The following is a 27,291-nucleotide window of genomic DNA, read 5'->3' as shown; positions in this document are numbered from 1 at the left end:
CAAATTTAATAAACCATATAATGTTTTATCTTAGGATTTGTTTCTGTCTTCTCAAGTAATCACATGTTCAATATTCATTGCATTTTGTTATAAAGTCATATTTCCGTGAGAGTAATACTGCTAGATAGCCAGGTTTCCGGGGATTGGTGGGGCTGCGTTATAGCCAGGTTTTCGAGGTGGGTGGGGCTGCTTTATAGTCAGGATTTCGGAGGACAGATGGTTAGGGGGGGGGTTACCCTTGTACTCTGTAGAAGGAAGCAATATATGGGCAGACGAATGCGTATATTAAATCATATTTGTAAAGATTTCTGGCATACATGTATTAGCACCACTATTATGGCCCCATCCTACCCCCGGGGTCATGGTTTGAACAAATTTGGATATATTCTATGTCAGGAAGCTTCCATGAAATATTCTCGTTTTCTAGACCAACTAATTAAAAGAGTTTTATAAATGAAATACAGGTGAGAAAACTTAGTTGTCCTACTCTTGTGTATATATGTGTATAAAGTTATAGTGGAACCTAATACCCAGGGGGAAATGGGAGTCTCTTTCTTGCTTTTACACTAAACACACACAAATTAATTTAATCTAAATTTAAAAAGACTTTCATACGATGATAGACGATTAATCAAATAGTGAATAGAGAATGCCTTTTGAATTTTTTTTAAAATAGGCCGTACATGTAAATAGACCTCTAAGTCCTCCATTATCCTAACTTCTCCTAAAGTTATACTAAATGGGCAGGTATAAAGTGGATTTTTCAAAGGGGAGTCTACTCTATAATATCAGAGGCTTCATCTCATGTCCCCCAGGAACGGATCCAGGAATTGCGGTTATGGGGGGCGCCACTTTATCAGGGAGTGGTTCTGGGGGCCGCCGTGAGACCCCCACTGGGTCCAGGGGGGCGAAGCCCCCGGAAGGTCCTGGGTTTTACAGATTTTATAGGGCTTGAAATATGTCTCATATTTAGTCTTTTGTACTATTTCCTATCATTTCTAATAAGGTGAAATTAATAAAATGACGCAAATTTTAAGGGCTTTTTGGAAAAAATTAAGTTCTCCCAGTGAAGTAATTCAAGAAATCAAAAGATTTTGTCATTTATTTCTCCGGGAGTGAAAGAAATCATTGCTTCTTTTATCGTTTACTACATTTTTCTAAACAAGATACCACGATTTACCTTAAATTTGAGCCTCCCCCCTTAAATCCGCCACTGGCCCCACCAGAGTGTAGTCATGAACACACTGAAGGTATAATGGTGGACTCTTTAAACACATTGGTACACGTCACCACCCGTCCCCACCATTCTTAAGCTGAACCTGATTGCGCGCCATGATAAAACATTAAGTTTCTTTAATTGAATTATGATCATATAGATTGGTTACATTGTGACACTTCAAATTGATGTTGTCCGGATATGTGAAAATATTCATTGCTAACACAGTTTCATGCATTGGCCGAGAAGCCATGATATCGTTGAACTGATATAGAATATGTCTTCTTAAAGGTGCCTAATTTCAGGACATTATGTTTTGGTAATATGCATAAATGAAACTGTGTTTGTATTTCAATAGGCACTTGTAAATTATAGCAAAGAGGTCATAAAAAGGATTCATGATACTAAGGGAAAACGGAAAGACTCACTATAAAGGGGGGGGGATAGCTAGTATATAGACTTCCGGGGGAAACAGCTCACTATATCAATAACGAATTTCAGGGAGCGCAGCCGCCCCGGCCTCCTAAAACTGTCAAAATTAAGGTAAGTCGAGGTGTTTTGTTTAGAAAAAAATAAACTATAAACTCCACTCGCGGAGAATTAAATGACTAGACGTTTTGATTTATTGAATTACTTTTATTGGAAAAACTTAATTTTTTTCGACAATACCTTTAAAATTTCCGTCATGTTATTAATTTCACCTTATTAAAACTGACAGAAAATAATAAAAATGATTACATACGAGACATATTTCAAGTCCTAAAAATCTGTAAAATCCAGGAGCTTTCGTGGGCTTCGCCCCCTGGACCCACTGGGGGCACCAAGTACATGTATGTAAGGTAAACCAATTGTCGATATGGTTATGATGATTTTAAGTTACCCGATCCACAAAACCATTTATTTTCAGAAAAAGCTAATATCTGTAGCACTAAACAAAATACCTAATCTTTAGTAAACCAAAGATGGCAGAAAGAAAGCGTTGGTGATGCCCAAATTTATATATAATTATTATAGTTTTTGCCAGAGTTATTTCCCCTTTTAAACATGTAGAAAAAAATATTTTCATAATTTATATGGTGACATTTACTTTTCTTTGCATATTTTGAAAGACAATGATAATAAGAATCTTTTCACCATGAGGTTTCTTTGGAAATTATATTCTAATTGACTTTACATGTATATGTCAGAAATATGTTTTGCTCATAAGGATTAATGTTAATCCCTCTATAACAGATATTTCTTATATGTCTTGTTAATTTTGAAAATTGATTTTGTGAATCACTGTGTATGTTAATCATCCTTCATTCGATACTAAGTTTTGCATTACAAAACAATTCATTCTTTAAAAAAACAAGAGGGACTGTGAGCAATGCTCACTAAGAATACCCACCGCTTACTCCAATCTCCCAAAGGGTCTTGTTAATAGGTATAAATTACCTCTTTCAAAGTGTAAAAATATGGTATGCCTTTGTAGAAGAAAATGGAAGATATAGTCCGAACACAAATCCATGGCATAAATCTATAATTTTGACCTTGATATCAAAGGTTAAGTTCATAAAGACGTCATGAATGTACATGACACATAGTCTCATGGTGATACACCCATTTCTTATGGTATGACTATATAAAAACCCTATAATCAATGTTGACCTTGAGGTCAAAGCTCAAGGACATATGGAGGTCATGAAGGTACATGTCACATCATAGCATGGTGATACACTCATGTGTCAAATATGGTATGCATATGTCAAAGAACAAAGAAGTTATGACCCAAACATGAATCCATTGTAAAAAAAAAAACCCTTTACTTTTGACCTTGAGGTCAAGGGTCAAGATCCTATAGAGGTCATAAAAGTATTGGACACACTGTCTCATGGTGATCCACCTGTGTGCCAAATATGGTATGCCTAAGTATTTATGGCCCGGACACGAATCTGCACAGACAGACAGACGGACGGACGGGCGGACAGACAGACAGACAGAGAGAGTGATTCCTATATACACCCCTGAACTTCATTTGGGGGTATAATGAGGTTTTATAGATCGGATACCTTCAAAAACATTTTCAAAATAATTATCAAAAATCAAAATTAGATTTCACTTATTGAATCAAAGTATCGTCAAGCGTTGCTAATGCGACGTGTAATGATGCAACTTGTATCATTAGCGGTTTGGACTGCAACTTTATGGCTGCATCTTTCTTTAGCGTCGCAACGGCACTGCAGGTGGAACCCTTAATGATACAGGTGATTCAATAGGGGGATTTCATTGTAACGTATTTACATTAAATTTTGAGATCGTACCTGGTCAATTCCAGGGTTTGGGGTATTCAACAATACCTAATTTTAACTAATTGGTATGGTTTTAGTGGACTGCCAAAATATACAAATATGTCCTAACCTTATCTAGTTTAATCATAGTCAAACAGAGAATCGCTATATCAATCAGAGGCAAGCAACGATAAACTGGTAGTGCTAACTTAACAAAATGTAGAGCCCAGTCGCCCTCGGGTTATCACATATACTGTAGGACTCCTTGTTCAGGACGGACATTAAATGTGGTAGCCCTTCAACCACTGCACTCACTGTAGGATGCCTTATTCAGGACGGACAATGAGTATAGCGGCCTGGACGACGGTCTGTTCAGCCAATGCAAACGACACCAAAACAAACTATGGCTAGCCTCTTTACTGGAGGTCAACCTCTTCGTGGCAGGCCAGACTTCTGATGGCCCTCCAAATTCACTCTCTAACCGCAAGAACAGGCGAGGAATTGTTTACCATGAATACTTTATTAGTGCACTTACTCTCGTTCTCTCTATTTGGTTGTTTCTCCTATCAGAATGATACAGACGACTGCGGAGTCTCGGTATTTATACACAAATGAGATCACGTGATGCAAACAGTGACTAATTGAGAATTCCGCATGGTCGTACCTCAAATATCCGGAATCACTGCAGTAACATTAACAGTTTATACTCTAGACCGTGATCTTGGCTGAGATTCAGCTTAGCTGAATATTTGGACTGACGCCTTCACCGAATCTCATAATTAATGTCTGGAAATTTACTTCCAGTTTCGGCCAGTTCTAGCAGTTAATGTACACTTATGTGTTCGCTACAAATAGGTTAGTTGACTATCAAGCCAACCGTTCTAGAACCGCCGCGGTGGCCGAGAGGTTAGAGCGTTCGCCCCGCATTTGGAAGGCCGGGGTTCGAATCCAGGCCGCGACGGACTTAAGTCGTTAAAACAGGTAAACGCTCGGCATCAGGAGTGAATGTCAGTGGTCCTCGGAGATGACCTCAAAAACGAATAACCCGGGTCACAGTAAGTGTGGCACGCTAAAGAACCCTCACTGCTCAATGTCCGTAAGCGCCGATCATAATCGTAAATTTGAAGCCCTTCACCGGTTTTAGTGACGTCTCCATATGAGTGAAAAGTTCTCGAACGAGACGTTAAGCAAGATACAATCAATAAATCAATCAATCAATCTAGAAATGCATTGTGATTATTGAATACTTGTGGGGAATTGTAAAACATCATAACAATCCCAAAACATGATTGTACGTCACTTCGCAAATATAAATATATAAATATGATCTTAAAACAATTAAAAGAAACTCGAAGTTTTTGAAGAAAAAAAATCATAAAGGAAAAACAATTGTGCGTTAATTTGCTATGGTTGTAATTTCAAAATCTTCCACTATAGATTTTTTTTCATTAAGATACATGTACATCCGAACAACAAGAGTGTCTAACTCTATTCTTTAATCTAAATGATGTCATTAATATGATTACTAGTACCCTGTACAAAGATGGTGGTACTGCTGTTCTTTAAATCTTGAGCCCCGCCACTTCTCTGACAGTAGACGGCCTGGTCATGAACAGGATTTAGCAATATTAGTTTGAATTTCCATGGAGTCCCAAAATCACACTCTAAGAATGAATCCCCATTACTGCTATTTTCACATGACTTGAATCCTCCTCCTCCTATAGCATAAGCAATTTTATTTCCCTCACTGTTGGTATAAAAGAACTGATATAATCCACTAGTCTGGCCTGATTGACATGTCAGCACTAAAGTATGTCCCTCTCTGACTGTGGCAGGACTCTGTGGAGTCAACGTTATATCTTGACCTGCAAAACACAAGATAAATGAAATTCCAAAGATGGAATTTAACGTCCACTTTTATTTTCCATAGGAGTATTGCAAGTCCAAAATCAAAATAAAAGTCTTCTAAGAATTATGACAAAAAATTTGGAACAATACCGTATGAAATGAAAGATGAATTTACTGTTGTTGGCAATATCATCTTAAATTCAAAGGATAAGAAACACACAAGGAACTTAAAGGCCGGCAATTGGGTATAAAAGCAGCCAATCGGTGAAAATGGTGGAATATATGAATTTTCTGGTCACATTCAGATTGCAGCACTTATTTTGCAAAAATAAAAATTAAGCTGTTGTACTGAAATTTTAAAATAGGTATGCTTGTTCCCCTCATAACTGTGCATATATTGGCCATATCTATTTTAGATATAAATTCTCATGAAGTTTTAATTTTGGCCTCAAAAATCTGAAGCAGGGCTAAATTTGTATTTCAAACTAGGGATTGGCAGTTTGTGGGTGTGATTATCTTTTGTTATTGTTTACACCGGATGTTGACTCACATATTGCAGGAGCATGCTTGTCTAGTTCTAGATAAGAGGGATTGCACCAAAGGCAACATGTAATCAAATCACTGTATAACGTGGAAAAAAAGTACTTACTCATATATCATTGGTAAATCCAAATTTTATTTTTTAATTATATATAATCACATTCAATTAAAAAAATTGGTTAACTTTATGAAAATAACTCATTAGGACTGTTCAGTCTGATCACTGTTTCAGAGTTTTGCAGGATTGCTGGTACCTTTTCTCGAATAATGTCAAGCATGATGTTTGTCTGATTAAGCAACAATCTCCTAGGCCAGTTGTGTAACTCCCATTAATTGTCTCTCACCAATGATGACAAATGTCCAATTGATCAACCATCACTCTAAAATTACTCTCAATCTGGACTCTTACATGTGAACATTACAATGTCAAAAGAGACAATCACAGATAGTAGGCCTCCAAATATCATAATGGACAAAATGTTTCTTAATAACCCTTCAATGCACATGTCCTCCATTGCACAGCTACAATTTCCCCCCAAATTGTTCTCATAATTGAAAGGTACCAAGAGGAAAATCATAAGTATTAGTATATCATATATACCAATATTTGTGTATATTATAAAAAAAAAACTACATGTTTTAAAAGACATGGATAAAACAATGATGAATTCATTTTGTAGTTCCTAGGGTGAAGTTTTGTTAAAGTAAAAACATAGCCTTTCAGTGCCTCACAGATTGAGCAGAGTGGTAGAAAAATGCGGGAAAACTTTAGTTTATTTTGATAAATCATGCCAGCTAGTCTCCCTGTTCAAAATATCGTCTGCTACAGAGCACGTGTAGAGTCAAGCATCAGATTGCTGCTTATTCTGATAACACTGCTAAGCCCTGCCCTCTTGCCATATATGCTTAATTGCTGTAGGGGTGTAAAATTTTCTAGGTTACTCCCGGCCTTTAAAACACGAAATAAAGCTATTTTCTATACATATTCCATTAAATCGCAGAAAATCTTAAAATGCAAAGATACCGAACAATGATCAATCTCATAACTCCCATACGCAATACAAGCTAGATAGTTGGGCAAACACGGACCCTTGGACACACCAGAGGTGGGATAAGGTGCCTAGGAGGAGTTAGCATCCCCTGTCGATCGGTCACACCCGCCGTGAGCCCTATATCTTGATCAGGTAAACGGAGTTATCAGTAGTCAAAATCGGTGCCCCAAGAAAGGTCTAACAATCGGTATGAAACACGTCAGACAGCATTTGACCCAATGATAGGTTGTATATATATAGGTTATATATATTTCCATTAAGTCGCAGAAAATCTTAAAAACAACATTCTAGCATTAAGAAATAAATGAAATAGAATCTGCATTTATTAAAGGAAGGTTGATCGGAAGTAATGCTCGATTAATAGTAGATATATTTGGATATTTTGAAAACAATCAAGAAGGCTTGCTGTTATTTTTCTTGATATCGAGAAAACCTTACGTCGAATAGATTTTTCTATTCAAAACTTTAAAACTGTTTAATTTTGGAATAATCTTTATCAACTGGATACAAATACTATATAAAAATCGGACCTTGTGTTTAAAAAAAGAACGGATGAATCTCTAAAACATACTAGATGCACGAGGGAATCAGGCAAGACTATTCGATTTCAGGTATTTTATACATCTTCGTTGCCGCAATTCTCCCAGATAAAATCAAATATAGCAACTGGCAAGATTGTTCTGTCCTTAATATTTGTCTTTTAGTGTATTTCTTGTACAAATTGGTGATTTTGATGAAAAATTTAGTTCCAGCAAAGGGGCATCTTTGAAGGGTTGTAATTCTTTAAAGTCCGCTCTAATATACTCTTTTTTACGTTTTGAATGTCTTTCTGATAAAGATGTATCAGTTAAGATGGTTTATCGAAAACGTTTGATACTTCTGAAACAAAATCAAGCCAGGAGAGAACATCCTACATCACCCGCTTGGAAAAATGTCCATATTGAGAATCCCCCTAAATAACAGCATAGTTCGCATTTGTCAACTAATCGCTTTTTCTTCGATAATAGAATTGTTTATGTTCTCCATCTCTCGTAGGCATTTACGATAAAATGCAAGTTATTTTCAGTGCCATCTTCGACCCACAGCTTTGTTATTTTAAATTTCCTTACAAACAACTAAATCTGCTGTGATAAATATGAAGAAAAAAAACCCCTAATTTTCAAGTAGTCTATATTACTAATAGACATATTACTTGATGGAGATTAGCCACAGGCACTTGTTTCTGTAAAGAACTTACGACCTCTGTATACTAGTGTTATTATTAGTATACAGAGGTCGAAGTTATTTACAGAAACAAGTGCATGTGCGATTAACATAACCGGTTTGATCAGATTGCATTTCTTGGAATTCGAAACATCTGGAAAACACGGACGATCTTTGTAGATGAATGCTTATGACGTGTTAAACATTAACGGCAAACTAACAACTCAGCTTAATGACAAACGGGATGATTTCAGCTTCCCCGTCGTCATCTTCACATATCTATGTAGCAATATTCCATTATCACCTGCACATGGTGTTTCTATCTCGCAACTGATTCGATACGCAAGAGCTTGTTCTGAGTATGGTTAGTTTATTTTAATCAGGGGAGGCTACTCACAAATAAGTTGATGGTGCAGGAGTTTCAATGGTTTCGTTTAAAGTTATAATTTCTCACATTCTATGTTCGTTATAACGATCTAGTGTGCCAATACAACAATCACAATGACAATCATTGGGTCAATTGTTGTCTGACTTCTTTCATACCGATTGCTAGGCCGTTCTTGGCACACTGATTTTGAATACGGATAGCTTCATTTACCTGATCAATATATATGCCTCACGATGGGTTTGAATGATTGACAAGGAATGTTTACCCTTTCTAGGCACCTAATCCCACCTCTGGTATACCCAGGGGTCCGTATTTGCCCAACTCTCTATTCCGTATTGCTTATAAGACTTATGAGATTGATCACTGTTGTTTATCTGCACCTTTCATGAAGCAACAATTACCTATATTTCTCCATTTACCTCCCTTACATCCAGAAGATATGGGTCTGTTTATCGCTACAGTCTTAAGTTTCACGTCAATCGTATCGATCAGCAGTGTATTTTTCTGATTTTCTTTGATTATAAGGACATCACATTTTAAAAAATGTACGTACATGTTATCAAACTGTGGAGTCAGGGTAGGGGAGGGGTATGATAACCGTAATTGGTTTGTATTTCCATCTTAGTTGATAACACGCTTGGTACTGAGTATATGTAAATACAAATGGAGTAAATCAAGTGAAATGATAACACTATGGAAACAGGTGATACTCTTTATATTACATGCATCTAAGTAACTGAAATACAAGTCGATCTTTGATATCAGTTGATTGTCACGACATTTAATTTCCAAATTATTCAATCACTAGTTAAAAAACATAACAGACTAACGATATTGATTCTGTATAATCAACAGTCACTTCATTAGCACCTGGTGTGGTTTTAGCTTGATAACATCCACCCTTTGTCTCCCCCTAACTACATATCAAACAATGTTTTACTGTTTAGATGGCGAAATGTAAATTTCAAAAGGAAAATTGCCTCTGCAAAATAGTAGCTAATATTTTTTTCCAGAAAATTAGAAGGAGTTTAAAGTTTTCTAACTTTACAAAAGTTGATTCGATATCAATTAATCATTGTATGTATCCGATTTTGCAAGAGCGTTAGATGCAGAAAAGGAAATTTGAACGGTCAGTTCTTAACGAGGGCTGTTCGATATGTAATGTGTATTGTACTGCAGCGCGATAACGCTTTGCGCGATTTCGTAGATGATGATACTCCTGAATAGCTCCATTCAATACCTTTCCAACGGTATAAACACCAGCCTTCAGCTCCACATAGTTTTAAACTTATAGTCATTTCAATAGAGCCAGTCGTTGACCACTGTTGTAAAAATGGTTGGGAAACGGGTTGAGAATATTGAGGAAATTAGAACTTATATAAAAGTTTGAACAAAACTCGGTCATTCGGTAATGCAGATTTTTACTGAATTGGGGGAAGTTTATGGGTCTGATAAGGTATCTTATGATACAGTTCGTAGGTGGAGAAAGAAATATCTGACTGGCACAGAGTCCGTCAAAGATGCAGCAAAATCTGGCCGACCTATGACCGTAAAAGGCAAGGCAAATGTCTCGAAAGTCAGAAAAATAATTAAAAGTGATGGCAGATACACAATTCGTGATATTGCCACTGTTGGCATATCGCTATCGCGGGTGCATTTCATTTCAAGTGTATTTTGAAAGTACGAAATATTTCTGCCATATGGATACCGCATATATTGACAGATGACCAAAAACGGGTACGAGTACAAACCGCTAAGCAATTGCTCAAAATGTTTCCCAAATTCAATCAAAGACAATTTGCAAACTTTGTTACTGATGACGAAACAAGGGTTCACTATTTCGAACCAGTAAGAAAAATTGGAAACAAAATATGGCTAACTAAACACGGTAGAAGGTATGTAATTGCCTAAAGAACCATAAGCACAAAGAAGGTTCTTTATTGCATATTCTTCTCATGTGATGATACAGCCGTACAAATTCCGGTGGCCAAGGGCAAACGTGTTACAGGTCGGTATTACCGAGGTGATGCTATACTAAAAACGCTCAAGAAATATCCTTATAAACGACGCCCTGTGTCAGAATTTAGGCATGTTCTTTTACTTCATGATAATGCTACACATACATCTGAGTTAGTGGAGCAATTTTTGAAGTCGGAGAAGGTTACCGTCTTTCAATACCCACCATACTCTCCAAATCTAGCTCCATGCGACTTTTTCCTTTTCCAAAACTTGAAAAGTTCTTATCTGGTCGTCGTTGCAAGTCCCAACAAGCCCTTGACTCAGCCATCAGTCAGTGCCTCAGAGGTCTACCTAAATCAGCGTACCGTGACGCATTTCAGAAATGCATTCAGAGATTGAAATTATGATTTTCAAACCGCGGAGAATACTTTGAAGGGATGTAATGTTCATTTCACTATCTGAGTCGAATCCTTTTGAGATATCGTGCAATACACATTACATATCGAACAGCCCTTGTATATCAGCAAGACCTTTGATAAGTTTGTTACCAAGGACTACTTTACAAACTGCACAAATTACATGTAGATATACAAGGGAATAATCTTTGAATTTATTGAATTTAACCTTTCGAGCAGAAAATTATCTTTGCTAGCCAAGAGTGTTTCTTTTTTCTCTGAAAAGAGAAACATCATAGAGCGTCACCGTTGGCCAGTAAAAATCACAGGAAACAAAGAGTCGTGTTGAATGAAAATCGCGCATATAGATTCCGGAATTTTTCAAGGATCATTATTAGGTTCTATATACTTATAGAAATCCCATCACAGATGCCGATACTCTGAATACTGATTTAACAAATTTAACAATGTCTCAAAAACAGGTGATCAAGTCTATTTTTAATAAAAATGAAAGTCTCCTTATTTTCAGAAAACTAATTTTCATCAACCACTCCAGTTAGTCATGAACTCTACACCCGTCATTGAAGTAACTGAGCATAAAAATTCAAATCTAACTACTACCAATTTCAAAAACATATAGATACGATGATTAACAAAGTCGCTGAGAAATAAAAGGATGAGGTAAAGCAGTTATTATAGTCGACCCCCGCTTCCTTGGTCAAAAGATTAAATCTTATACATAGACGCCACAGACGACGTTTTCTGGATAGTTTTAAAAGTTCCCCTTTGTTTTTGTTATGAGGAATGTCGAAATATTAACTGATTTTTAAACCCAATAACAAGCAGTTTTGGTCATGGTACTCCTTCATGAATAATGATAAACAACGTTAACAGGTTTTAACAAAAAGATAGTATTCAATTTACAAATAGGAATAAACCTCGTGCTTTAACCGTTTACAAATCACGTAACATGAAATTTTGTTCAATTTATATCTTTAGTAAAAGGAAGCTATGCATGGTGTTTGATTAATACAGATATAAGGAAGCCTATAGGTACAAGGGTATTAAATTTAAATTCCTTTAACTGGCGGCCGACACCTATCATCTGACGGCTGCCACTTATTTCTGGCGGCCGCCAATTAAATCAACTGGTGGCCGACATATAGATTAAATGGCGGCCGCCAGTAATGCCACCTCTCTCTCTCTCTCTCTCTCTCTCTCTCTCTCTCTCTCTCTCTCTCTCTCTCTCTCTCTCTCTCTGAAACTCGAACTCAACATGAAAGGAGTACAATCGCTGTAATTTACCTCTCCAATGCTTAGTGATATGTATGTGATATACAATTAAGAGCATTATTGTTTGTCATTTGTGCTGTTAATTTACAAAGCTATGTAAATTTTCATGATTATCAGATGTCGACAGATTCGCACACGAGAAAAGTTTTACGTGTACTTAATCAAATATACCAACATATCAGGCATATAGAACTAGGAGACTGACCCTCCACTCTTTTGACAATGATCATTGTCCGTTATTTCGCATGCAAACCAAGTGATTTTCACATGTGAAATAAGTTTAATTGGCGGATTGCCCCCCCCCCCCCACTCCACTCTTGTGGGGGTTGCAATGAATGGTAAAAATGTAATAATGAATGAACTGACGAATTGAAGGACGAAAGGAGCCCCTCCCTCCAATTTGGGAGTATGCGGATTAAGGTAAAAGATATATTTTTAAGTTCATTTTCTGCTTGTGAACGATTGTAGAAAACAATTTCTCCTCTGACTGCCCCTACACTTTAAAAAAACAATGCTGCGTGTCAACATACTATTCTAAATATTTAAAAAATAATAACTCTGAAGTATGAATTAAATTGTTTTTGAAATCGGCAGTCGCAATGTATAAATTAAGAAACGGCTGCCAGATAACTTAAGTGGCGGCCGCCAGTTGAATTAAATGGCGGTCGCAACATAAATTAAGTGGTAACCGCCAGATAAAATAAGTGGCGGTCGCCAGTTAAATCAAGTGGTGGCTGCCACATAAATCAAGTGGCGGCCGCCAGTTAAATTAATATGAATTCTATACCCTGGCACCTATCGGCTTCCGTACATATATGCTGCATATGTGATCGATATTTTTGAAATGTAAGTTTTTTATTCGTTGTGATACTGCTAATTTATGTACATTAACTCACGTTTAAAACTTTGAATTATGAAAAACACATTCGACACAGAAAAAAAAATGAAATTAGAAATCAGTACAAATCTTACTGTTATTCAAATAATTATTTTCAACTATTTGTCATTCATACCGCCAATCCCTTGTCTATAAACACATGTATAATCCATATTGTTTAACTTGCCGTAGGATCCATGCATTCTCATATTTCATGGCCTAACTTTTTCCTGCAGTGTTTAATGTGTGTGATCCAATTGCTATTGTAATTATTCCAATAGTTTTATCTGTTCTTCGATTCTTGCGTTTGCTCTCTTTTGGGTTCTTGTTTTTGCTCTCTTTTTGGGTTTTTGTTTTTGCTCTCTATTGGGTTCTTGTTTTTGCTCTCTTTTGGGTTCTTATTTTTGCTCTCTTTTGGGTTCTTGTTTTTGCTCCCTTTTCGGTTCTTGTTTCTGCTCTCTTTTCGGTTCTAGTTTTTGCTCTCTTTTCGGTTTTTGTTTTTGCTGTCTTTCTTTTCATGGTTAAACGTGATCTTCATTTGTTGATTTATAATATTGAGAAAGGCATTATTTATAAGTGCATATGCACTTGTTTTCTGTTTAAACGACGCTTAATTTTAATTCTTGCAACTGCAGTCTGACTATTATTGTAACGCAATAACGAGTTCCACGGAAATTCCAATTTCGTTTTTGAATTAGAATGTATAACGTGGGACGTCCCACGTTATGCATTGTAAGTGTATCCATTCCATTTGTATTGGTAAACATACAGATATAGAAGCACTCATCCATACAAATTATGTCACAAATGCATATACATGTATGAAATTGTAAAACATGTATGAAGCTGTACATATTTCTACGTATCATAACTTCCTGGTCATCTGTATGGTTACAACATATACATCTATCTTTTACAGATTATTAACGACAGGCAGGAAAAATAGCAGTCAAGTATTAATTAAGATGTTGAACGTACACATATCATTGATATTACTTACCAAAGCAGTGGGGTAGAATGAGGTAAATTAATGAAAAGGCACCATATCCAAACAACGGAGACCAACAGCTCGCACACATTTTGTTAGGTTATTTACTTCCTCGTTCTGCATTGAAGTGTATGTAAATATAGTGTGCATGTATAAAATGTTATCTTTAAATATGTAAATAGAAGTGGGGCGTATATATTGAACATTGGGACATTTAAATATAACTCTCCATTGTGTTAGTTTATGATTGATGTACTGTCGAAATAAAATGTTGCAGAATATAGGACTGTTTCTGTCTAAAACACATAGAGAGTTGCTTTTTAACGACATTAGCGAGCGCTGTTAAAGGTCACACACCGCTGAAGATACTAGCTGACCTAATTAGAATTTTATTTTACCGGTTTCGTATGACCGTCTATTTTTTCGTTGATTTTATGTTCTTTTCGAATGAAAGGTAAATCAATTGATAAAAATTTCTATAAGTTCAACGGCCTGAAACCCCAGATATGAATTATCGGAGCACACTGTGACTACATTGAAAACTCCCCCGAAGATGCCTATATTGATGACAGACTTGATCAGAATTGAAATGGTATTAGTAGTTATGAAACAATTAAAGATGTTCATTTGTTAACACATTTAATTACTGACAATATTGGCCCCACCATGATACGAAAAACCCACCCCTGGGATCATGAAATTTGCATTTTTCAAAAATCTTTTATCAAAATGCATCCCATACAGGAAATATGTTCATATCTCACATCAGAAACAACAATTATCCTATACTGCATATCATACATCAGTAAAACTATAAATCAGAAGAAAACAAATTAATTTCATAATGCATACAGAGACTCATATGATGAAAGACTCATTTGACAATGCACACATCAGAAAATCGTAATGCATATCTTACATCAGAAAAATAATTCTATAATGCATCATGCATAAAAAAATAATCAATTAATTTGTCTAATATTTTCAATTAGCTAAAAAGTTGAAAATAACGAACAATGATTTATTTCATAACTCTGATAAGGAATACAAAATAAAGAGTTTTTCAAACACGGAACCCTGAGATCAGGTGCCTAGGATGAGTAAGCATCCCCTGTCAACCAATCACACCCACCGTGAGCCCTACGTCTTGATCAGGTAAACAGTTTCTTTTATTTCTCTAAAAGTCAATTCCATTCTTGCCAATATTGGCAAGAACCATATTCTGAACCAAATATTTCTTTTCAAGCGTATGCAGGATATCTTACTCCAACATTTTTTCCTTCTGTAATCTGCATTACATTTCATATTTATATATAGAAAAACGTACAAAGGATATAAGGTTGTGTATTTTGTTGATTTTATCATATCACCCCAGTACGTCAATTTTCCATGTTATATCAAGTTAATTTTCTCCAGAGTACGCTTGACAATTTTGCAGCTATACAAAAAATGTTTTGTCTTCATCTACATTGCACGCTTCAATTAATGGAGATAGGTTTTGTCCCATTTACTTAGATGTACATTATTGTTTAAACTACCATTAAGTAGTTGATAGTAAAATTTACTGATATTGTTTAATGTCCCATTCAAAGAAAAGGGATATATTGCTTTGCACCTGTCGGTCGGTATGTTGGTCGGTAGACCACATGTTGTCCGCTCAATATCTTAAGAACCATTTACTTAATAGTAATGTTATTTCATTTGTTGTTGAGTATGAGTAGAAGAGAAATCCTAATGATGAAGTCAAATGACAAGGGTCAATCCAATCTAGGCATAGGATTATACTGTCCGCTCAATATTTTGAAATCCCTTTATTTGACAGACATCAAATTTCACACACTAGTACATACTAAGAAGTAGATGACCCGTATTGATTTTTAGGTCACGTTGTCAAAGGTCAAGAGTCAACTTGGACATAGGAATGTACCGCCTGCTTGAAAATTGTTTGCTTGAAAGACATCATCTGTTTGCTATCTTTACCTTTCATGATCAAAGGTCAAGGGTAAAACTGGATATAGGAATATACTGTCCACTCGATATCTTGAGAACCCTTTGCTTCATAGACATCAAACTTGGTACATTGATATATCCTAAAGCGTAGATGACACCAATTGATTTTGAGGTGACATGGTCAAAGAGTAAGGGTCAAACGGAATACAGAAAGATATGTTCACTCATTTTATGAACCCTTTGCTTGACAGACATTAAACTTGGTACACTGGTCATCATAAAGACCAGTTTGAGGTTACATGGTCAAAAACAAAGGATCAATCCACTATGGACATAGGAAGATGTTGTCTGCTCACCATACAAAAATACTTGCGTGAAGCCTGAATATTTTCTGATATATCCCAAAGTGACAGAAGACGCCATGAACATTTCAGTCACTAGGCCTAACAGTTTCGGTAACTCGTTTCGTTCAATGATAATGTTTATGATAATAATGTAAAACTACCCAAATTGTACACAGTTTTTAAGCAACGATGCAATGAAGATGCTTTGTGAACGACTTTAAAAGATGAAAACAACTAGGTATTGAAAATGAACAACTATAACTTAGTAAAGGTGCAAAACAAGTTGCAACCGAAAACTATTATTAGGTGAGGGAATTTCCCTTGCTTTAAAAATAAACACCGAACTAAAATGACCTATACATGACACGAAATAAAAAACATAGTTTCTTTCTCCATAAGATACTTAAATCAGCCATATTATCTGTAAAATTCAAGTTTACCACAACCAGCGCATTATAACCGTGATATTTTTCAGCAATCCGGAATATCGTTTTTTTAAAAATAAAAATAGTGCTCCTAGCTCGCCCTAAAATATTTTTGCATTTATGTTCAATTGAAAGGATGTATATTATAAAAATACGTTAAATATTTTGGGCGAGATGAAACCAGTATGCCAAAATCTTTACAAAATAACCAGTTTTTGGTGAAAAATGACAAAAATACGGTACCATATCCGGTTCTAGTATGTATACAGCTTTAGTTGTGCTCCTATTTTTAAAATCTAACATGTTTTTTTAAACCCCGGGTTCTGATACATATTTATAACACCAATACTTCTGTTCAACATTTACTTTCATTTTTATATATTTTAAGGGCCATAATATGGGGTTTGTGAATCAGGTTCTTTGTAATGAATTCAATTATAAGCATCAACTCCTGTAAGTTTCCAATATATTGTCAATCACACATTTTTAAATAGCTGGAAATTTTTAATGCTTGAAAGCTTACATTTATATAAGTGATCAATTTTCTTTCCTTCTGTGAAATGATATATAATAAATCGAAGTAGGAAGGTCGCTCTCTCTCTCTCTCTCTCTCTCTCTCTCTCTCTCTCTCTCTCTCTCTCTCTCTCTCTCTCTCTCTCTCTCAATGAATATGGTCATACAGAGACCGTAAATAATTATGTGGATTGCAAATGTAATACACGCATTTGCACACAGATGTATATTTTCGATCATTATTCCCTTATTTGTATATCCAAGTTTGTATATGATCATCGAGAAATTTTGAATTGTGCACGCAATATATTCAACCAGATATTAGATTCCCCATTTCTATAAACTGCAAAACCTCGACCAGACAAGCATTCAATACAGGAAAAATTTTCGACTCTGACATCTCTCCTGATTGAAGACACACTGTTTGGCACGGGTGAAGTGTGTCGCAGTCGGTATAATGAAATGAGAACGTGTTGTAAAGTTCTAACGAGATACAAATGGAGTTTATCATTTTGTTTCGTGGATTTATCAGAATAAAGAGAATCTAATATTTTCGGCAAGTGCACATCTCCGATACCTGTTGAATAGACGCCCGTATTTGATACTTTTTTTGGTGATTATACCTTGTGCATTGCATATTATGCATATGGCATGCACCTTTGTTTTGCAAGAATTGATATAAATAATATAGTTTATGCTCTTTGCATATTCCATTCTATCAGTACGTAATTGGCAAATGATTTATCCGCATTTATTTTATTAGAAAATGCAAATACTTGCATGCACTTACAAGTATGCAAGAAAATCTTCTTTTTTTTTGCATTTTTGTCTAACTTATCTAAACTTCCAGAATGTTGAATTAGTATACAATCAATATTTTGTAATTTTGAGCAAAGCATAATGTTTCAAAATGTTTTTTTATTTGTTTCTCATTCCCTATATATTACTATCGGAGATGTGCACTGGTCGAGTCCACCTAGAAAAATCACTCAGGTGTGACAATCACATTTGGGGTATATACGGGTAGAGTAAATTAGGCTACCTGAAAGAAATATGGCGGATAAGATGAGAAAGGTGTACGTATTTATTAATTCATGCCAGCTTTAAATAGGGCACGGTAACGACATCAGCCGGGTGCCACGTTGACAGGTCCTAGAAGTTCAGGGGGTAGTCATTTTCCTGCCAGATTCTATGTAGGACATTGGGAGAAATATAACTACTGAAATGGGAGTTTGTTTTGAGGGCACATCTTTTTCCTAGCCAGTAAGCGTGTTTTGTTTGTATTCTGATAGTTCGTGAGTATTGATAATTAGTCTAGCACGGTCTTGCTATTTGTAAGTTCTCGGTTTCTTGTTTACTTGCAAGTTGGTAATTTTTGTGAAATTAATTTCAGTGCGTACATGGGTGTTTAACAAAACCAGTTTCAACCCGAAGGCAGGCAGAGAGTTGTGGAATTCAGATATACGGAGGTCCATGCGGATATTGTACTACAATATGGAAGGGCGTGGTGTAGCTCCGTAGAAGATAACCCGAGACTTGGGAGGCATTATAACCCTGGTGTATTGTCGGGAGTTGACGATAGCTCGTGCAAGGCTTGCATGGTGGTGGATTGTTTTCCGTTCTGGGCTGGGCGTGCTTATCGCAAGTTGGCGGGAAACTGGAACATTGTTTTCAGAGTGCAGATTAATTACATTATAAAGTTAAAGTAACTCGAAATTTAGAAACAAAACCAATGAATATTATATTACAGAAAAGAAGAATTGAATATTTGGAACTTTTTCTAAATTATACTACGTTTGAATATTGTTTTAACTTGAAAAGTTTATACCTGTACATTTGCTTTACATCTGATACTTACTATCGGACTTTTCAAAAGAGCTGCTTACAACGTATTAGATATCTATATTGTCAATTCCTTATTCATGTAAAGTTGTGTTGAGAGTGAAAGGAGTGAGTGTGGATATTTTTTTATTCATTTATTTGATTAATAAATGTTATTGTTATCGCTAGTCTTTGCTCAATCTGACAAAATCCAAAAAAAGAACTCATTACATAATCCTTAATTGGCATCCAGTTCAAACAAGAGAATAAAAAGCTAGTAGAAGTCCTGATATCTCGAATATTTAAAAGTATTCTTGCGGCCCTTTTTCGCAGCTTGGACTTTTTTTCTAAATATAGTTGATTCTGTACTTTACACCAGACAGTAGTGCAGTAACTAAAATGTGGGAAAACAATACTATTAAAAACCTTTCTAAGTGCATTTGGTGGCATAAAATAACTCACTCTCTTAAATACAGCAAGTTTTCTTACAATTTTCTTTCAACTCCACGTATGCATCCCGTGAATAAGTATTATCTATATAAACACCTAATAGTTTAGCCTGCTTCATAAATTCAATTTGTACACCATTAAAATCTATATTCAACATTCGGCATTTCCGTAACCTTTGAGATGTGCCTGTCACAGATGGACGAGCTGGCTGTAACCATGCCAAGCTAACACATTAAAAAGTCACAATGTAGTTTTAAAAAGTTTATTATGTACAATATTTCTTATATGACCATGGTTCTAATTTCACAAGTGTCCATGATAATCTTAAGACCTCTGTGGGGTCCCCTGACCGGTGTACCCACTCCTGGAGCTTGGTTGTCCTGGTACTATACTATTACTCTTCACGTCCTGCATACACTGGTCACATCAGGATAACTGTAGTAGACCACAGGGATAGGACCTGTTTTGATACACATACATAAAATGTAATATATTACTTGTACACACTGAGTGGCGTTACATTACACATAAATACACACACAACATTATCTTATTTGCAGATAATATCCTGGACATGCCTTCTGTTGAAGACAATACATTTACACCTTTGTCTATTGGAAAGACTCCACAAATACATTGAAGTTTTATATTACATTGCTATGCATTTACACATATTGGACAAAGTCTACTTTATGGCTATAATACTGCTCCATACATTAAACACTTGTTTCAATTAGTACCATTTTGATACGAGTGAAAATCACATGTATGAAATTAAGTTAACACTAAGGAACTCCATAACTTGATGTTTTAGGACTGTTAAAATAACATAAAACAATAGACACATTGCTGAGTAGTAGATAAAATACCTTACCTCAGAAAAGCTGGACCATATGCACCACTACGTACATGCCATACAGAACTGGAAAGTTTGCTGATTATATTAAACTGATATGCAGAGAAGTATAAAACGTCTTTCCTGCTAGTCTGCAGTGTCCAAACTGAATTCAACACGGACTGGCGGTTTAAAGTCCAGTGAAGTGAGGTTCCAATTAGGGCACAGTAAAAAGAGGCTCATAAACAGGATTTGGAGTATGTTCGATATATACACAAAATAAGAGCATATTATTTACAATACATACAAAATGAGAATAAGTGGGAGTTGATGTGACAGTGCCAATAAGCATACATTGGGGTTTTTGAAGATTTATACTGTGTTTATTTTTAAGCACCCATTCTGCACCCAACTTAAGGGTCCTCTTCCAATTTTGACTCGATTACATCAACAGATTTATCACTCACGTCCTGTGAAGTGTCGGCTGCATATATTGTAAATGAAGAGTGTTTAAGACATTTTGGATAATCGTTAATGTACAAAATAAAAAATAATGGTCCTAAAATTGACCCCTGAGGAACTCCTAAGGATATACTTTTTTTCTCTAGATAACACACCTCTTCAACTGAGACATTGCTTACGATTTGTAAGACACGATTGAAACCATTTAAAAGTATGGTGACAAATTCTAAACGACATAAGTTTATGCAAAAGTACTTCATGGTTGACTATATCAAAGGCCTTTCGCAAGTCAATAAACAGAACCCCTGTAAGCTTTCCATCGTTCATGTTTTTGAACCATTTATCAGTAAGATTATCCAACGCTGTCTCACATGAATGACTTGGCCTAAATCCAGATTGACTATCTGTAATTAATTTGTTTGTGGATGAATATTAATAAAAGGAATTGAAGACATGTCGTTCAATAATCTTACTGACAACTGGTAAAATAGAAACTGATCTGTAATTATTTACCAAATTCTCACCACCTGCTTTGTACAATGGAACTACGCTAGCTCTTTTCCAAGCATCCACAAATGTGCATGAGGATATGGATTTGTTAAAAATGAAATGTAAAGTATCACCAATATGATTAAATGACAACTTTAAGAGTTTAACAGACAAACCATCAATACCTGTGGCTTTCGAAGATGCCATTTTGATCATTTCCTTTGCAATAAATTAATTTGTAGTTTCTGGAATTTTAAATGAACCTGGTGGTTTTAGATGTTCCACATCCGGTAAAGAAGAATCAAAATGCTTTCCTATTTCATGTCCTACATGACAAAACAAATCATTAAATCAGTTAGCCATTGATTCAAAAGAGGTAATGGTACCGTTGTCAGTTCGTAAATGTGTACACAGTGTCGAATTCTGCTTCGATGGTAAAACTTGTTTCAATCTGGACCACATATCCTTTGGTCGAGTGGTACATCGATCAACTCCCTCCTCAACAAAGCCCCGTTACGCTTCTCTGATCTTAAGAATGACACCATGTATGATTGCTCTGTAGGGAGCCCAGTCATCCTCTAATTTGGACCGTAATGCTCTTTCATGTAGGTACTCACAATGATGCATCTCATTGAATATTTCATCATTTATCCATTCCTTTCATTTAACCTTTATTCGCCTATTTTTAAAAGAAATATGTTTTTCAATGACTTTGAAGAAACGAGAGTTGAATTCACACCATATTTCATTTATATCACTCAAATTTTTGATATGATTCCAATAGACTTCATGGATGTCACGATAGAATTGGTCCTCATCTAAATTGCGGAAACTGCGGTATTTTACATTAATGTGACAGTTTGTACCATACTTTATTTTCCCACGGACAGCATAATCTAGATGATGACCACTGATGCCTTTCGTAGTTGTGTTAAGTAGGGCCATGCCTATGTGGATTACGCTAGATTTACAAACATTCCGTGGTTCAGACACATATATATGGTCAATAAGAGTGTTGGAGTCCTTTGTTACTCTTGTGGGATCTTTAATTATTTGAAGAAGTCCGTACGTTTTCATTAGCTTTTTAAGATTTGAATTCTTATTTTCATCGATGTTAAAATCGCCCATAAATACAATATTATTTTTAACAGTAGTTAATGTCTCCACATTTTTTTCTCAAAATGTTCACATCATTCACATTTAGAACTTGGCGGTTTATAGACAATTGCAAAAGTGAACCTTGGGGAGTTACCTATTTTGATGTCAAAATATAAAACCTCAATGTATGCATGGTGTTGCACACCAGTAACCTGAAATTTATCTTTGATGTACACAGCAATTCCTCCACCATTCCTGTCCCGGTCCCGTCTTACGAGCCTATATCCATTAATTGATAATTCTGAATCAGATATACCACTGTCTATTTTACTTTTTGTAACTGCAAACACATCAAATGAACCTTTACATAACACGATTTACTAAATAAGCCACATACATTTAAGTGTCCAAAAGAAATCCCTTTCGGTAAAGACTGGATGATATCGTCTACCGGTTTGTCAAGGTCATAATTCATGAATATATTTTCTATGCAGGAATCGCAAATCCATTCTGAAATATTTGGGAATGGAATAATTCTGGACATGAACTACGTACACATGTGTTTACTCCGATAATATACCTTAAATACTGTATCAATTCAAATAAATACACGTTTTCAAACAAATGTATGGAATGTGCTAATGCTCATCTTTGTCTTACCGAATAAGTAGTTTCTCTAGGAAACAGCAGTTCAGTACATGCATGTTAAAAGTTAACAGATGAATGGAACTGAAAGATCAACCCTTGCCACCTTCCTTCTTGAGCTGTGGATTAAAAAAAAATTACTTGTTGAGAATTTTAAGGCAATATTATGAAGTCACCCCCCCCCCCCTTATCATATGTATGCTTTCATTGTGATCTTAATTCTTCTAGGTGTCTGTTGTTTTTAAAACAGACTGCTACTGAAATCCTCAGTATTAATTGCATAATTTGGACACAAATAAATGTCAAATACACTTATAACCCCCCTCCTCCCCAACTCTACAATTTGACGAAGTGTATATCTTAAAACGTTTTCCCCATAAAATCGAAGAAATCAAACCCTGGTTCTAAAACAAAATTCTCAATTTTGGTAATGAGGATTTTTAAACGTACCGTCAATCCAGAGTCCTTGGATTTACAATCTATCTTCCCCTTGTCCCAAAGACGCTTAAAAGAAATTTGAAAATAATTGAAAGGGTGGTTATCAAGAAAAAATATTAATGTTCAATTAACGTCGTATGATGACTGACGCAGACAAATAACAATATGTAGGTCACTTGAGTGATTCTCAACATTGACCTAATTAGAATTAATCATTCTGAAAAATGATACTGAGCTCATACACATGTGTACATATATATGTGCGTCATTGGCAACAAAACAAGAAGTCTTTTTGAGTATGCTAAGCGAAGCATATTTTTTTTTAGGAAGTTGTGATGAAAACGTTTCAAGTCACCATGTCGCATAAAAAATAGATGGTCTCATGTGATTAATCTAGAGAATTCAGCTTCCATGCAGGCTCTAACCAAGAAACTAAACCCAATATACCACATTCCCCACATCTATTAATTTGTTTTAGGATTTCTAATACTGGGATTCAAATTTGAATTTCAAATTATGCACTCAGTGTGTATGTATTAATGCTGAATACTGTCCTCCTCCAAGTCAGCAAGTTGGTCAACTCCATCTTTAGGTGATTTGCACAGTATGATGCTCATACAACTGAAACACAGAAAAGCACACATTGCACACAATAGTGGTGCAAGGTACTTTGGCTAAAATATGTGATTATTGGATCAAAAAGTAAGAATTCAAAAATATGTGAATATTCACAATTTACATTTATTATTTTTTTAATTTACTTCAGTTCACAGGACCTACATGTATTAAAATTTGAAGGCCCAGTTACAGGACCCAGTTCAAAATTATCAATTTTCCCCTACTTTCATCATTTAATTCTTCCCAATCAAGTGTCCTAAAGTTCATAATTACAGAGATAAGAAAACTTTAAATCATAATAATATTTTTGTGATTTCTTCTGTAGATTAGAACCATCACATATTAGTGGGGGTTACCACAGGTAAACAAACTTGAGGGTAGCCTGGCTCATCAATATATATGATTTTAACAATCTTTATCAAGAATGCACACAGGACATTCTCATGTTTGTTTTTATTGTAAACTTGACAGTCAGAGAGAGAGAGAGAGAGAGAGAGAGAGAGAGAGAGAGAGAGAGAGAGAGAGAGAGAGAGAGAGCTACAGGTCATCACTTAGGATTACATGTATTATCATAAATTAAGCCTAGTCCTTTGGAAGATGTCCACATGAAACATGATTTTATAAGTATTCCCCAATTTTACAGATCCTGAACTATGTGTAAATATGATCGGAATGTTAGGTAGGGGACATACTTAACTAGTATTCTATTGTACACCCATGCAGTAAATGACAGGATTACTTACAATGTTCAATCTACATGTATACCGCTAGTATAGCTGACTAGCCTGGCTGGTAGTATAAAATAAATTGGGGTTCTCATATGTTTTCTAAGCCAATTTTCTGATACATTTTATTCAGCCTTTACTTTAGAATTTGGATTCTAAATCAAATAGAATACTTACGTCAATGCAAGTTCCAACATAGCAACAGGCAGGGCTTTTTCATATTTACTATGAATATGTCTCTCAGCCTTCTGTTTCCCTGGTCATTTTTGTAGTCGGATGTAAAACTTATACGGTACCAATTTTGATGCATCAAATTACGCATTTCGACAAATTATGTCTCTTCAGTGATGCTCAACCGAAATGTTTGAAATCCGAAATAAGAATGAAGTGTTTTAGAGCTATTATCGGCAAAAATGCAATAAAGCGTCAAATTTCACAACATTTCCTTTTTCTACGACTACGTAGACGATTGGATGCAAGAGTCCGGTGGCAATGGCAAAGATCAAACGAATTTGTATTCCACGAAACAAACCGGAATCCTTTATCACAGTTGAAGATAAAGATCGTGGTAGTGAATTAAGTGAACAAAGAGCATCTGATATTGATAAACTTCTGAAGAACAATATTGAATAAAAACTGCAATTTTCACCACCTGCCATACTGAAAACAAATGAAGACTGTTTTTATATCTCCAATGCAAGAGAGTGTTACAAAGGGCAATGACTCTTTCTGGTGTTTTTTGGTTTGTGCACCAGAGGAAAGTACTGGTTTATGTGTTTATCCTTGGTTTCTCCACAGATGTGTTTCTGTACCTTTTTAAAGTCAGATACAATACATTTTACTAGTATGTGAGTTTACACCAAATGACTGGGCAAATATATTTTATCCCTCTGTAAAAATTACATATATCAAACCCTTATACATCATAAAAATAATTATTTCCATTGTTTTCAAGGATTAAATAAATGCGAAAAAATTTCTAAAAGCTAAAACCCAGCTCAACATAATTTATACCATTGTTGTTTTTATAAACAATAGCGATTAATTTTTAATTATTCAAAATGTAACATACATGTACATATCTTGTCCAGCTGTTGTTAGAGGATCGGTTTTCATGGCAAACGTTTTTAAGTCAAACCTTTGCATGCCCTTTTTGTTTTATACCTATCATGATATTGTTACACACAAAGTTTCGTCAAAATCTGTGACATAACGTGGCCACTGAATGTTGATAGTTACATAGAATCAGTCTTCAATTTTTACGCCAATATGTACACGTTATTTGTGTGTTGCGTAAAGTTAAACTTATACGGTGCCAATTTTGATGCACCAGATGCACATTTCGACAAATAATGTATCTTCAGTGATGCTAAAACGAAATGTTTGAAATCCGAAATAACAATGAAGTTTTAGAGCTATTATAGGCAAAAACAGTGTGCCAAAAAAAGTTGAGTCAAATTCGTCTAAGGATAAGAGCTAGGGTGAGGGAGATAATCCTTAATTTTGAAATGAATTTCTAAATTTTATAACAGCAATTAAATATACATCCGTATTTTCAAGCTAGTAACGAAGTACTTAGCTACTGAGCTATATAGACCCTTGGGGACTAACAGTCCACCAGCAGAGGCCTCGACCCAGTGTCATAGTTTTAAGGGCATATATATAAGTTTGTATGCACGAGCTCGCTGGAAAGAATGTGGGTATGTTCCTGTTTTGCTGGACATTGTACTGAACTGCTGTTTCCTAGAGAAACTACTTATTCGGTAAGACAAAGATGAGCATTAGCACATTCCATACATTTGTTTGAAAACGTGTATTTATTTGAATTGATACAGTATTTAAGGTATATTATCGGAGTAAACACATGTGTACGTAGTTCATGTCCAGAATTATTCCATTCCCAAATATTTCAGAATGGATTTGCGATTCCTGCATAGAAAATATATTCATGAATTATGACCTTGACAAACCGGTAGACGATATCATCCAGTCTTTACCGAAAGGGATTTCTTTTGGACACTTAAATGTATGTGGCTTATTTAGTAAATCGTGTTATGTAAAGGTTCATTTGATGTGTTTGCAGTTACAAAAAGTAAAATAGACAGTGGTATATCTGATTCAGAATTATCAATTAATGGATATAGGCTCGTAAGACGGGACCGGGACAGGAATGGTGGAGGAATTGCTGTGTACATCAAAGATAAATTTCAGGTTACTGGTGTGCAACACCATGCATACATTGAGGTTTTATATTTTGACATCAAAATAGGTAACTCCCCAAGGTTCACTTTTGCAATTGTCTATAAACCGCCAAGTTCTAAATGTGAATGATGTGAACATTTTGAGAAAAAAATGTGGAGACATTAACTACTGTTAAAAATAATATTGTATTTATGGGCGATTTTAACATCGATGAAAATAAGAATTCAAATCTTAAAAAGCTAATGAA

The 27,291-nt window shown here is 35.4% G+C and overlaps 2 protein-coding genes across 2 annotated transcripts in view; both read right to left on the bottom strand.

Moving 5' to 3' along the window:
* Positions 1-14,129, bottom strand: part of LOC130051330 (kin of IRRE-like protein 1) — a 77,220-nt gene extending 63,091 nt beyond the window's left edge. The window contains exons 1-2 of the mRNA XM_056153295.1: positions 14,042-14,129; positions 5,019-5,351 (exon numbers count right to left, since the gene is read on the bottom strand). Of these exons, the coding sequence (XP_056009270.1) occupies positions 5,019-5,351; positions 14,042-14,120 (412 nt within the window). The 5' untranslated portion in view covers positions 14,121-14,129. The remainder of the gene's footprint in view (positions 1-5,018; positions 5,352-14,041) is intronic.
* LOC130051329 (hemicentin-1-like) overlaps positions 1-27,291 on the bottom strand; it is a 485,422-nt gene that overhangs the window by 136,619 nt on the left and 321,512 nt on the right. The gene's annotated exons all lie outside the window — the stretch shown is intronic.

This window comes from Ostrea edulis, chromosome 1, assembly GCF_947568905.1.
Source record: "Ostrea edulis chromosome 1, xbOstEdul1.1, whole genome shotgun sequence".
NCBI classification, from domain to species: domain Eukaryota; kingdom Metazoa; phylum Mollusca; class Bivalvia; order Ostreida; family Ostreidae; genus Ostrea; species Ostrea edulis.
This window is presented reverse-complemented; position numbering and strand designations above follow the sequence as displayed.